Source organism: Lemur catta, chromosome 12 (genome assembly GCF_020740605.2).
Source record: "Lemur catta isolate mLemCat1 chromosome 12, mLemCat1.pri, whole genome shotgun sequence".
Lineage (NCBI taxonomy): Eukaryota > Metazoa > Chordata > Mammalia > Primates > Lemuridae > Lemur > Lemur catta.
The window spans coordinates 27,965,912-27,980,009 of NC_059139.1; the positions used below are offsets into that span (position 1 = coordinate 27,965,912).

The window sequence follows — 14,098 nt, forward strand, 5'->3', positions numbered from 1 at the left end:
GAGTTAAATGTACCTGGCAGAGAGCAGATAGACCTGGTGACAAGAGAAGGTTAAGAAAAATTAAGATATCAATAAGGCAAAGCAGTTGGCTCACTAGAAAGAAGGGAGAGGAGGAAATTGAAGTAAAGAACTAGGACAGGTCTAGAGCAGTGGTTCTCAAAGTATGGTTCCTGAAGAGCAGTATCAACATCAATTGGGAATTTGTTGAAAATGTAAATTCTCAGGACCTACCAAATCAGAATTCTGGGGATGGGTCCCAAGCAATCCATGTTTTAATAAGCCCCGCAGGCGATTCTGATGTATGGTAGAGTTTGATTCCACCAGCCAAAGGAAAAGGGAGCCAGGGGTATCTGCCTCAGGGTGGGCGTGGGAGGCCTGATGCCTAGGAGGAGAAAAGTGCCAAGTTAATGTAAAGAGGTGAGGATCCATGGGAGTTTTTCCCATTAGCAACACGGGATCTTAGCCCACCACTAAAGAAAGCTAGGCTTGGGGATGAGTAGAAAATAGCTCAGCGGTGGAAGTTTTCCCAAAGCCTGCATGAATAACACAGCTCAAGAAAACAGTAGAGTAGGAGGTCAGGTCAGTGAAACAGCCACTAAGTGAACGAAAGACATCTAGAGGATGGAGAAAACACATACATGCAAATAAGCTACAATCCAACTTTCAAATATAATGTATTGACACAAATTCTTTCACTTGGAGCAAGAACAATTCTTTCACTTGGCACTGGGAGTTGGTCGCTGGTTTTCCAGAGGTTACAATCACAGCTATTAGAGTCCATTAAGTGGACAAAGAACATTTCTGATGGTAGAGGTAGGAACTGAGATGAACACATAAAATGTGCAGTGATTGTTTAAGCAAGGAGTCATAGTCAAAGTGAATTCCCATTCTAATAAAGGAAAGTTAGGACAACTCCCCCAAATGCCTATGTGACATTCTTAAATAAGGCCCTATATTTTAATGATATTCCTTTGTTTAATATGGAGAAAGAAAAAATAGGAAGTGTTTTGTAATTTAGTCACAAAGTGTTACACAAGATAATAGACTTTATTTCCACAGGTTTCTGAACTCAGATGCTTTTTAAAAAATCTCCATAAAGCCCAAAACAATGAGTTTAAATATAAATTTTAAAAATATCTGTAATCAAATTTACCCCCACTATATAACATTTACCATTATACTAACCAAATTTATATAATAATTACTTTTGAAAGACAATAAATAATAGATTTTAACATTTAATCAACTGTAAAATATAATAGATTGCAACCAATTTGTTAACAGGAAAAAAGTTACTTCTCTGAAGAGCTTGAACCTTCATAACAATTTATAGAACTCTGTTTAACTTAAGATGTAAGAAAATCTGCTGTAGATAAGGCATTGCTTTATGAATCATCCATGGTTTCTCAGAGAATAAGGCACACAGTCACTTGCATTATAAATCACAAATCTGGAAGAAAATCTGAAGACAACGGATAGCACATATGCCACAAAGAATAGCAGGTACCTTTGGAGTACTGACTTTAGCATCAAAGTAACATGAAACTGCACATGTGAAATGTATAGCAACTAAATTTTTCTTCTCTAATAAAAGTTAACCATTTTAACAGAAGATCAACCTGAAAGAACAAAGGAAAAGGATAAGTAGTTCCTAAAACTACTTTATTTTGAAAAAAATGTTTTGTCTCTCAGTATCAGGCAGATTTTTAAAAATTATTTAATTAGTACAATATTTTAGAATGGTATATAAACAGACTGATAGCAACAAAAGCATGATGGCACACTCAGGAATTTACTTTAGAAGTGAAATTACTGGTCATTACTTTTTTGTGTGTGAATTCAAATGCTATGGTTATGATGTAAGTATCAATATTTTGTTAATGTTATTTTTTAACAAATATTTTGTTAAATTAAGTTATGTTTTTCAAAACAAACACTAACATGAGATTCTTGGTTAAGGATACTAAAAAATACTACTTCAGCAAAATATTACTATAGCCAACATGTTTTAATAATTAGTTCCTTGCTTTTTTCAAAGGCAGCTTAAAAAAATTATTTCCTAAATTTATTTCTGAAATAACAACCTAGATATAACGTTAGCTACTGTCTTTTAAGGATATTATAATGATAAGATAATATTTGAAGCAGATTTTGCCAGTCATTCTAACTCATAAAACACTTTTTAAATTAAATTTCAGTCAAGGTCAACATATATGAAATAAATACATGTTAGTGTTCACTGTACATCTTATTCACGATATTATTTATTTTGGCTATCTCACTGTTTCAATATCTCAAGAAAGTATGGACCCAAATATAATGCTAACTTCCTATAAATTAGTTACCCTAAATTTGAGCTGTTTTTCATCAGGAAATGGACTAAATTAAAGGTGTACCTCCAGAAAATGAATTGGATGTCAATCTAAAAGTACTAGTAAAGCCAGAAAAACAGAAGCAGCAATGTAACCTAAACATTCGTACCCCTATAATATGCTGCAATAAAAAATAAAAATAAAAATCAATAAACAGAAGAAACAATAAAAATATATCATGGAATAAATGAAACTCTAATATTGCACTAGAGTGTCATAGACAAGAGAATTATAACAAATATAATTTTTTAAAAACTTGTACAGGCCTTCTGAAGAAGAGGAATTATAATATTAAGTAATTAAACAATATTAATACCTATGTTTTTTAAAATTCGCTTACTGTTGGCTACCCTAAATTATCATCATCTAAACCATTTGCTTCTCCAAGACTGCCACATGGTCACCTCAGACATCTATATGAATTCCATGTTTTGAAGACATCATTTGTCTGGTCCCTGTTAAATACATAACAAATGAACAGATGTGAGGTAAAGATGACGTGATTATTACATAAAGCCAGAAAGGCAAAGGAGAAGTTTTTCCAAATGGGCATATCCATAAGCCATGACGAATCCCATCTCTGATATGGTGTGAGGTCCAGGATATAAACAACATCCAGGGAAGAAAGCACCATGAGTCTTTGAGCTTGAAAAGGTGCATAGTCAATTTCAGGGTCAGAACCACGATGGGTATCACAGTAGAACAGTGAAGGAAAGGTCTTCGTGGAAGTGTCAAAACAGCCTGAGGGGGCAAAGTAGTAGCTAGTATCATTTCCTTCTTGGTGAAACGGAATTTTATAAACGCTTTTTCAGATTTTAAAATATTTTCCAGAGTCTGTTGGACATGCAAGGGAAACATTTTCTATACCACCTCAGAATACAAATATCAAAATTATGTATAAAGCAAAGAAGATAAAAGTGTGAGGCTATTCTTTGCATTAAAAATAAAATCAAGGTTTCAGGAACATAGTAATTTTTTAAAACGTTTCCCATTATTCGCTTAAAAAAGTCAAAATATGAACATAATTTATATCCTAAATGTATGGCTTATGTAATTTGGATTTTTATAGAATTGTCTGGGGCCTCTAAGAGCATGGAAAAAAATCTTACAACCACATATAATATGTTTTAATTAATAAAGGTTAAAAAGGGGAATATTTTTGTCATAACCATTTTTTATTAGCTGTATATACCTTTAGAATTTATTTACATTTAGAAAGATTTTATTATTTTAAATAAATATTCTAAAATCAAGTTAAATAAATTTCAGTAAAATTTCTAAACCACTGCAAAAAAATGTAATCACTATCTGAGCAAATAAAAATTTTAGGCTTAACCTCTAAATGATCCATGAGTAAGGTTTTTTTCTCTGCCTACTTTAAAGGCTAACTAGCAGCTAGATCATCTCTAACACCAAAAAAGCTGAAGATAGATGAATGTCTAAATCTAAATCTCCCCACATATCCTTCGCTCTTGAATCCTGTTCCTACAAACAAATGCAAAAAACTACCCAAAGCATATAAAAATTGTATCCTAAGACTCCAAACTAAATTAAATATCCTCTAACAACCATACGGGAATATGAAAAAATATCTTAAATCAGAATTCAAAAATGAAAACAATGTAGGTTGAAATAACAGTTCATTAAACTCGTATAGGAAAAAAAGACAAAAACTATCTAATAAATGACTATCGTACAATGTTTCCAAAGGGGAATAGGCCAAATGAAAGTTTAATAAGGCATACTGAAAACATGTAGAAAACCAACCAAAAGAATGAAAATGATATGAGGAAAAAAGCTGAAACAGCCGGGCGCGGTGGCTCACACCTGTAATCCTAGCACTCTGGGAGGCCGAGGCAGGTGGATCGCTCGAGGTCAGGAGTTCGAGACCAGCCTGAGCAAGAGCGAGACCCTGTCTCTACTAAAAATAGAAAGAAATTATCTGGACAACTAAAAATCTATATAGAAAAAATTAGCCGGGCATGGTGGCACATGCCTGTAGTCCCAGCTACTCGGGAGGCTGAGGCAGGAGGATCACTTGAGCCCAGGAGTTTGAGGTTGCTGTGAGCTAGGCTGATGCCACGGCACTCATTCTAGCCTGGGCAACAGAGCGAGACTCTGTCTCAAAAAAAAAAAAAAAGATACCATTAAAAATTGACAAACCAGATAGTAAAAGGTTAATTAAGAAAGCAGAGCTCTATAAGCACTAAAAAGAGTATAAGTACAAAAGTAACATTAGAATAAATATAATAAACCTCCCTAAATAATAGAAATTTTTAAAAATAAAAAGAAAATGACAAAGAGAATATGTAGATATTAAAATAAAGCGAATATAACACAATATGCATGATCACATCATAAAATAATGGCAAATTTTACACTCAACATATCAATAAATGTGAATGGCTTAACTCACTTATTAAAAGAAAAAGATCTTCAATTTGGTTCACAAAACAAAATCCAATTATATGCTTTATATAAGAAGCACACCAAAAGTAAAATGATTGAAAAAAGCTGAAAATAAAGGAATGGACAAAGGCATGCCAGGCAAATGGAAATAATAAAAAACAGGAGTTGGGATACTGATATCAGACAAAGTAGAATTTATGTCCAAAGCAATGAAAAGCCACTAAAAACCACAATTCACAGTAAAGATAAAACAGTTATGAATATCCATGTACCAAATAAAACAGCAACAACTTTTATAAAGACATAAGGAGGCACAGAAACACACTAATAATATCACCCTTGGTACAAGACAGGTCAAGTGGACAAGAATAGAAGATATAAGGTACACAGTGGATAATATGGATCTTTTGGAGCTTTACACCCTGATCACAGAGAAATACACATTCTTTCTCAAGTACACGTGAAACATCTGAAGAAACTGATCATATATTAATATGGGCACAAAGAAAACATCAGTACATTTCAAAAAGAACCAATACAAATAATTAATAAAATAAAAAGACAGAATGGCCCTTCCACGTGGATATTTAAAATTCTTCCATTAAACAACTTTGTGTAAAAGGGGAAATACAAACAGAATTACAGAATTTCTAAAAATTAATAATGAAAAACTTCAAATCAGAAACTGTGAGATACATTTAAAGTACGGCAAGAAGACTCTTTATAACCTTAAACCCTTAACAGGAAAAGTAAAATAACAAAAATAGATGAATTATATTTCCAGCTAAAGAGGTTTTGAATAAAGTAAACTAAAAAAGCATAAGAAATGAAATAGTAAAGATGCTGTGTTAAAGCCATATCATTTCCATATTTGGCAATGACAAATAATGCTGCAGTGAATAACCTGTGCATATATATTTTTGTACTGTGAAAGATATACCTTTTCTTTTGTGGTTTTAAGAACTAGACAGAAATAATAGTATGTAGATAGTCATCTAACAAATTAAAAGCATTCTAGAACTCGGATTAAACGCAATACACATAGGACAACTCTAGCTATTATGACAGGAGGATTATTTCAAGTAGATAAGCTGTAATCTATCTGATGTGAAAAATCAATTATACTATATAGAACAAGGCACACAATCATTGCCAGCACCTAATTTCTGAATAAATGAATTTCAGGTCATCAATAATTCAGTCTCTAATGAGTTTAAGATAACTTCTATAGATATCTTCTACATCTAAATTAATTCATTTCCTTCCACCACAGAGCACTTTCATATACTATAATAAGAAAGCTTTAGTTTGTAATCCATGTGAGTAAAAGATAAATCATAGAACTGATTGCAAAGACTGACAACATTTTTAATAGAAAGTATACGATTTTCAACAGTAGGGTGGGATCAGGGAGCCTATGGTAATCACTACTTGTAAGAAAGCAATAACCTAATGCTGAGATGATTAGCATTTATGCCTTGGATATGTTTAAGGGATACTGATTCTTTACACTTTCGTTTGTGAATCAACATCTATTTATATTAATAGGTGCTAAAAAAGAAACAAAAAAATCCTTGTTGCTTGGCTGATTTCTAAAATGTCACTGTAGATTTTTTTATTAAGAGAAAAATAATAATGAAAGGAAATGGCATCATCATAGAATTGTAGAAGTAAAAATAGGTCACTGTCATAAATACTTATTCAGTTTTGATATTTATTACTGATAATCACTTACCACCTTATGATAAAAGTAAAAAAAAAATTTAATACTTAATTCAAAAGTAAGGATCAATACTACCACTATGTTGTACTTTATGTACACTGTCTCCTTTAATCCTTGTAACAACCCTATGAGGTAGGTAGTATTTTACAGCAGAGGAAACTGAGAGTTAGCGAGGCTAGTCACTTCCCCCATGTTGTGCAGTTAGTAAGTGGCAGACCTGGGATTCTCATACTGGGTCTGACTCTACAGCTCATATTTTTAACACTGGTGCTTTTAAATGAATTAAAGCTGCAGTCCCCAACACCCAGTCCGGGGACTGGTACCCATCTGCGGACTGTTAGGGACCAGGCCGCAGAGCTCTGCCACCCACTGCCCTCCTCGGTCTTTGGAAAACTTGTCTTCCATGAAACTTGGGTGGGAGGTGGGGGTGGGGGTGGACAGGAGGTGAGCGGCAAGTGAGCAAGTGAAGCTTCATCTGTATTTACAGCCGCTCCCCATTGCTCCCGGACCCCCACCTGTGGAAAAATTGTCTTTCATGAAACCAGTCCCTGGTGCCCAAAATGTTGAGGACTGCTGAATTAAAGGATAAATACTCTACACAGCCTAAGTGCTTTTTAAAATTACAATAGGAGAGTTAAATTCTATATGAATGCATTTATGAATCACATTTTTTATAATGCTTCATAGCTTATCCCAATCTCTACTAATATTCATTGTTAACTATTTACCAGGCCTTGTCACTTACCATGCTCACTTAACCATCACAACAACCCTACAAGGTAAGTTATGTTATAATCCATGTATTACAGATGAAGAAATTGAAACTGAAAGAAGAAAAGTACTCCACTAACACCACACAACATGGATTCAAACTCAAGTCTTCCGGTTCCAATCTTGAACAAAAATGTTATGCTACCTCCACTTTCGGCAAAGTATCTAAATTTGTCTTTAATCAGCAATTACTAATTCTTTACTGATTAAGTTTCTGAAAAAGTAATACAACTTCTGAGAAATACCTGGTACTGGACATATAATAGGAGGAAGTGAATACTTCCCATTTGTTCAACAAATACTGACATCCACTAGGTAAGCCAGGCATCATTCTAGGCCAGTGGTGAATGAAGGAGACAAAGTCTTTGCTCTGTGAATTTATATTTCTTTCCTGAAATGTTTATAGATCACAAACATGCAAAAGGCAGGCAAATCTTCTGACATTCATAAAATGTTATCTGAACCACCGCTTTAAATTTAGTCCATTTGTGAGGCAAATCACTGTATAGCTAAACCCCTGAATGCCTCCATGAAATTCCTCGATTTCTTAGCCTGGGACTGTGTTGTAGCCTGTCCATTGAAACGCATGCCTTTGGCCCTAAGAGGGACTCGGGGAATGAATCCATTCAAGTCATTCCCGAGGACTGGGAATCATCTTGACGCTATTCAACTTTTACGGAGTACTTAGGAGCTGCATACTAACTGTAAAACATAAGGAAAAAGGGGAAAATGTTAAGTGTGGTCCTGAAGAAAGAACACTGATACAAAAATAATGAGGGTAGCCTGAAAACAATCCCTGCTAATTTGAACCAGTTTGCTAATACTTCCTATAAGACTTGGCTAAATACATCCTCTACAAGCCAGCACTGAACTCCTCAGGTACAGTTAGTGGGTCCTTGTTCTCCGAGCATCCATTGTACTTTGTGATAGCGAGTAATTTGATTAGCAACATGTCTGTGTATGTCTTTATGGAAGTACTAAGTAATCAAAGAGTTGAATGAGTGGGCTTTCTTATTTTAAGACTAATCCTATCTAGCTCTAAAAAGATCAGTATAATAATGCTACAGAAATTAAAGGAAAGATCAGAAAAATTAATCATATATACTTCTTACCTTCAAAGACAGGGATCCAGCTAGAAAAAAGTGGTCTACATCAATAACAGAGGCTAAAAATCCAGCTAAAATGATTTCTCCAAAGTCAGTCTTCTTCTTGATTCCAATGACTACTGCCCATGACCACATGCCAATCACACAATGTACTGCATTATCTGAGAAGGCGCGAAGCCAGTCATTCTGCTGAACTGTGGAAAACTGAAGGAGTCTGTCAGCTACAAGGCAAAATATCCCCAGACCAAGGCTGGAAACGAGGGATTCAGTGCTACAAGACTGGAGTAAAGCATGGGTTTTCTCAGTCTCAGATGCCATATCTCAGTACATACTAAAAGCCATCAGGAATGAATAGTCTGTTCTTGTTTACATTCCCAGTACCCTAAAATAGAAAGCAGAGAAAAATATTAATGATGATTATTCTCATGTTATATTTAAACAAAACAATATCAGCAATAATTTCAGAAATATAAAACCAAGTTGTAAAAACTGGCATCTCTTACATGTGATATATAAAATGCCATATAGCCCAAGGATAATAGATTAGCTTTGGAGGAACAATAATTTATATGGTAGTATGTATCAAGGAGAATTTCAGAAAGCCTACTGACTATAATCTATTGCTTTGAGGTCATCAAATAGTTCTCTCAGCTGTATGTACTACATGGTAGTGAACATCCATTGTGTCTATATACTCAACAACTACTTTCCATACTTCTGACAAGTTGCTCCTTCCTTTGAGAAAACTGCTTATCACAATACCTAAACTCCAGAGCTGACCAGTTAGTTTCCTGTCTCCCTACTAACACTTTTTAATCTAGTATGAGGGTTACCCAGGCCGGACCAATCCGACATCTTTCCAAAACTTTCCTTAGTGGAGGTGGTGGAGAAAGCTCCTTATTAAGTCCTTGGGTCCAGTCTCTGAGGTTCTCAGAGCTGCCTTAGACATCGAAACTCACCTTCACTTCTATAAACTACCCCAGCATTTCCTAATAAATCCCCTTTTTATTTCTATTACCTCTAATCAAAGAACCTTAACTGATACTCAGAGGCAATCATAGTTCTGTGCTAAGTTCTTACCTGGCCCAGAATATTGAAATTATTTATCCAGTTAATCAATATTGTGTGATACTTGAAGTTTTTTGTTTTATATTAATGTTTTGTTTAATTCTGAAACTAAAGAATAACTTAATGATTTATTGAGAATGACTCAATTTCCATTCTGCAATAAAACTGTCCATAGATTATTACACATATTCTAAAATTGAAATAAAAATTCAGAAGACCTAGAATAGGAAAACAACTTTGAAAAAGAACTAAAGTGGAGAACTTAACACCACTTGATTTCAAGTCTTATTATATAGCTACTGTAATCAAGACAATGTGTGATATTGGTATAAAGATAGACAAATAGATCAATAAAACAGAATAGAGAGCGGGATCAGAAGTAGACCCACACATACATGGTCAATTAATTTTTGACAAAGGCGGAAAGACAAATCAATGGAGGAAGAACATTCTTTTCAACAAATGGTGCTAGAACAATGGGATATCCATGTGCAAAAATAATGAACCTCAATCCATACCTTACTCCATATACAAATATTATCTCAAAATAGATCACAAACCTAAATGTGAAACATAAAATTATAAAATTTCTGGAAGAAAACAAAATATTTTTGTATCCTTGGGTTATGCAAAGAGTTCTTAGATACAACATCAAAAGCTTGATCCATTAAAAAAATTGATAAATCAAACTTCATCAAAATCAAAAACTTTCTGATCTTTGAAAGACAATGTTAAAAGAATGAAAAAACAAGCCATAAACTGGGAGAAAATATATGCAAATCTCATATCTGATACAGGACTTGTATCCAGAATATATAAATTCTTAAAACACAGTAATAGAAAAACCAACCAATAAAAAAATGGACAAAAGATTTGAAAAAGTACTTTACCAAAGATAGTATATATATGGCCAATAAGTACACAAAACGTGCTTATCATCAATTATTAAGGAAATGCACTTTAAAACAGCAATGAGCTACCAAACACACCTATTAAGATGGCTAAAATTAAAGACTGACAATCCCAAATGTTAGCAAAGACGTGGAGCAAACAACTCTTATACACTGCTGGTGGGGATAAAAAACGGTATGACCACTTTGGCAAAATAGTTTTCCAATTTCTTAAAAAGTTAAACATATTACTACTGTTAAACCCAGTCATTCCACTCCTAGGTATTTTCCCAAGACAAATTAAAGCATACATGTACGCAAAAACTTACATGTGAATGTTCCTAGCAACTTTATCTGCATTAGTTCCAAATGTCTATCAACATGTGAATGGATAAACAAAATGTGGAATAAAAAGAAACAAACAAGTGATACACATAAAAACATGAATGAATCTCAACATAATTCTACTGCGTCAAAGAAGCCAAACCAAAAAAAAAAAAAAAAGTACATAGTTAAAACCTATAGTACAGTAAAACACAAAGGGTGAACCCTAATGTAAACTATGGACTTCAGTCAACAATAACATATCAATATTGGTTCATTAATTGTAACAAATGTATCACACTAATGCAAATGGTAATAACGCGGGAAACGTGTGCAGAGGCAAAGGGAGTATATGAGAACTATCTGTAATATTTGCTCAGTCTTTCTGTAAACCTGAAACTGCTGTTTAGGTTTATAAAGTCTATTAATTTTAAAAAATTAAAAAATAAGGTCTATCAATTTTTAAATTAAATAAATGAAGCAAATATGGAAAAATACTATAATTGTTAAATCTAAGTAATAGATGTACTGTAGTTCTTTATACTGTTCTCTACTTTTCTGTATGTTTGAAATTTTCATTTAGAAATGTTTTTAAAAAGAGTATATAGTATGATTCCATTTATATAAAATTCTAGAACATATGAACTAATTTATAGTGACAGAAAGCAGATCCATGGTTTCCTGGGGACAGGAGAGGCAGGAAGGATTAAAAAGGAGCACAAGGAAAAAAGTTTCCTTTTTAATCCTTCTTGATTATCTTGATTGTGATGATAGTTTCATGGTTCAGTTTCATACATATATCAAAACATATCAAACTATATTTTAAACATATACAGTTAATTACATATCAAATTATACTCCAACAAAGATGTTAAAAAGTAGGAAAATATACTTTATTGATAATAAAAATAGCAGGCTTTCATGAAAATGTATGAGCAAAATGAAAAATCAAAAGATTACTTCAACTATGTACATGATGATCCAAATTTAAAGATCTGAAAAAGAAAAACTTATTGTTTACAAATAACTGTACCATGGTTGATGAATAGAAATACATATACATAATGGGGGTGATACAAATGGATTTTATAAATGAAAAGCATAGAACAGCTTGCTTGATGAGAGAGGAAGAAAAAGCTCATTAGTGAACTAGGAAGCAGATCCTTCAGCCTCAGTCAAGCCTTCAGATGCCTGCAGCCCCCACCAACATCTGCACTACAACTTCACGAGACCCTGGGCCAGAACCACCCAGACAAGCCTCTTCCAAAGTCCTGACTCACAGAAAGAATGAAATAATAATTGTTCACTGTTTTAAGCCTCTAAGTTTGGGTGTAATTTGTTACACAGCAATAGATATCTAGAACAGTACTGTTTCTGTTTTTGAGAAAGGCATAATTGTGGTTCCAGAAATACACATTCTGGCATCTACTCCACTCTAACTATTGGTGCAGATATTAAACATCTCTGGCTTAGATTCTGAGTATGAGAAAGAGAAATTTACTAAATGTTCTTCCTCTATTATTTATTGTCTCAGATTAGGACATCTAAGTATACCCATTTTTCTTCTTAAACCTTTTTCTTTCCTTTTCCACTTCCTGTTCCTCCTCCTACAAATAAAATGGACTCCTGAACCTCCTAAACTCCTAAGCTGTAAGTTTATTTCACAAATTCACTTTTGTTGGGAAGTTTCTATAATTTCCTTTTAAACTCGTCATGCATAAAATCTAATGTGCTTAAAGGTGTTTTTTAAATATTTCATTCTAATAATACGGGGGTAAGCACTAAGCAATCCCCAGCCTATAAACTAAAGATATTATTTGGGATTATTTCTCTGAAGTAACAGCCATATAATAAGTTTCTGTGACTTGCAGGAGCCACTTCCTGTCACCCATTATAGCCAATGCCATTAACTATGGGGCCTGCAAGGTATACATAGTAGTAATTACCCCTTTTTTTAACTCCACAAACACATAATTTGCTAGTTACTTTAATTATATGCTATCATGTATTGTTTGCTAATAATCTTTTAGACATTATTTCTGTCAAAACAAAAAAGAGCTGACAAATTCCCAATAAAATTTCATCTTTTGCTTCAACCTTCCTGCTTCCCCACCAACCTCACAAATTATTTACAAAAACCAGAGGTAAAAACTTGGTCCTAAACCCAAAACTGCCTTTATTACGCTTTATCAATAAGTCCTTTTCACTGAACTGTAGTTGCTGTGAAACTTAACATATTTAATTTCTTTAATGGTAAAATACCAAAAGTAGATGCCAAATATAATGCAACTAACTGGCAAAGAAAGGAAGCACAAATCTTGTTCTCTTTCACTGAAACTTCTTATAGCCAGATCTCTGTATATAAAAATGTTTAGTTCCTGTACAGCCATTACTAACAAAACATACAATTCTGAATTCTACATGTTTCAAGTCTCAGCAAATTCCCAAAAACATCCTTTTCTGAGGCTGGTGCGACGCAATAATTTTTAAAATGTCATTTTAAGAAAGGGGGCAGAAAGTCCCGGTATCAGCAGGGAAGAGACCACGTCACTTACAGCAGTCCAGCCTCTAGGCATCCGGGGCGAAGGACTCCTATCTGTTAGGGGTGGCAATGGGCTCCTCGGGCCCGACCCTCGGCACCCTGCCCTGCCGAGGGAAACGCCAGGGGCGCGAAGCCTGGGCGGGAGCTGGGAATCAGGGGGCTCCGGAAGGAAGGCGGAGGCGGGGGACGGCGCCAGGGCGCCTCGCAGACCCGGGGGCCGCTGGACCGCGCCAGCCCACAAGTCACCCACGGCTCCCGCGCTCCGACTCCCGCGTCCTGCCCTTCCAGCGTGCCCTCCCCGCCCGCAACCCGGGCATCGGACATCGGATTCAGGTGGTCCCCGTTTCCAGCCAGCCACCTCAGGACGCAGTTGCACGACGTACAGTGCGTCCTCTCCCGCCCCTCGCAGCGCTCAGCTGTACCCACCCTCGGTCGTCTCGGCGGAAGCCAGCGGCGACGCGAACAGCGGCCCCGCCTCCGCCCTCCGCTGGGGGTCATCACCATAGAGACGCCGGGCGCCTGCCAGAGCGGCTCAGCCCGCAGCGGCGGCCGAGAGGACGCCGGGATACGTGTCTCCCTTTGGGTGGAAAGGGGGTGATGCAGGAGTGCTCTTTGCTTGAGTGGGTGGGTACTTCCAGCTCCCTCCGCAAAGGAGACCTTTGGGACGTCGGGGCGAGAAGAACCTGAGGGTTCATTTCTTGGCTTAGTTGCATGGTGCAGCAAACTGGCCCACTGGCATCCCCATGGCACACCCAAGTGGCGGCCAGGAAGCTGCAGACCAAGAAGTGGCCTCACCGAACGTTGGGCACACGGGCCTGACTCCCTGACGCTGGAGCTGGGAGCCATCGGGGGCCTCGGAGGTGTAGAGATATTGCCCACTCCCTTCGTGAATC

General features: G+C 35.8%; 1 protein-coding gene across 2 annotated transcripts; it reads right to left on the minus strand.

The window, feature by feature from the left end:
• Positions 1 to 1,013: 1,013 nt before the first annotated feature.
• TMEM267 (transmembrane protein 267) lies at positions 1,014 to 13,681 on the minus strand. Of its 2 annotated transcripts, none has more exons than XM_045566154.1 (3): positions 13,632 to 13,681; positions 8,388 to 8,763; positions 1,014 to 3,113 (listed from the first exon to the last, which is right to left on the minus strand). In XM_045566154.1, exons 2-3 carry the CDS (start codon positions 8,697 to 8,699, stop codon positions 2,778 to 2,780), a joined length of 648 nt encoding a protein of 215 aa, XP_045422110.1. In that variant the 5' UTR covers positions 8,700 to 8,763; positions 13,632 to 13,681; the 3' UTR covers positions 1,014 to 2,777. The 2 variants fall into 2 exon arrangements, with proteins under 2 accessions (XP_045422110.1, XP_045422109.1); XM_045566153.1 differs by lacking the exon at positions 13,632 to 13,681 and adding an exon at positions 13,219 to 13,625.
• Between the last annotated feature and the right edge of the window lie 417 nt (positions 13,682 to 14,098).

Bases quoted from the DNA above. Each gene is read 5' to 3' on its own strand.
- TMEM267 (XM_045566154.1), bottom strand. From the start codon at position 8,699: ATGGCATCTGAGACTGAGAAAACCCATGCTTTACTCCAGTCTTGTAGC. The intron at 3,114-8,387 runs GTAAGAAGTATA...TTGCCCCCTCAG, and splicing joins CTGGATCCCTGTCTTTGAAG to GCTGTTTTGACACTTCCACG.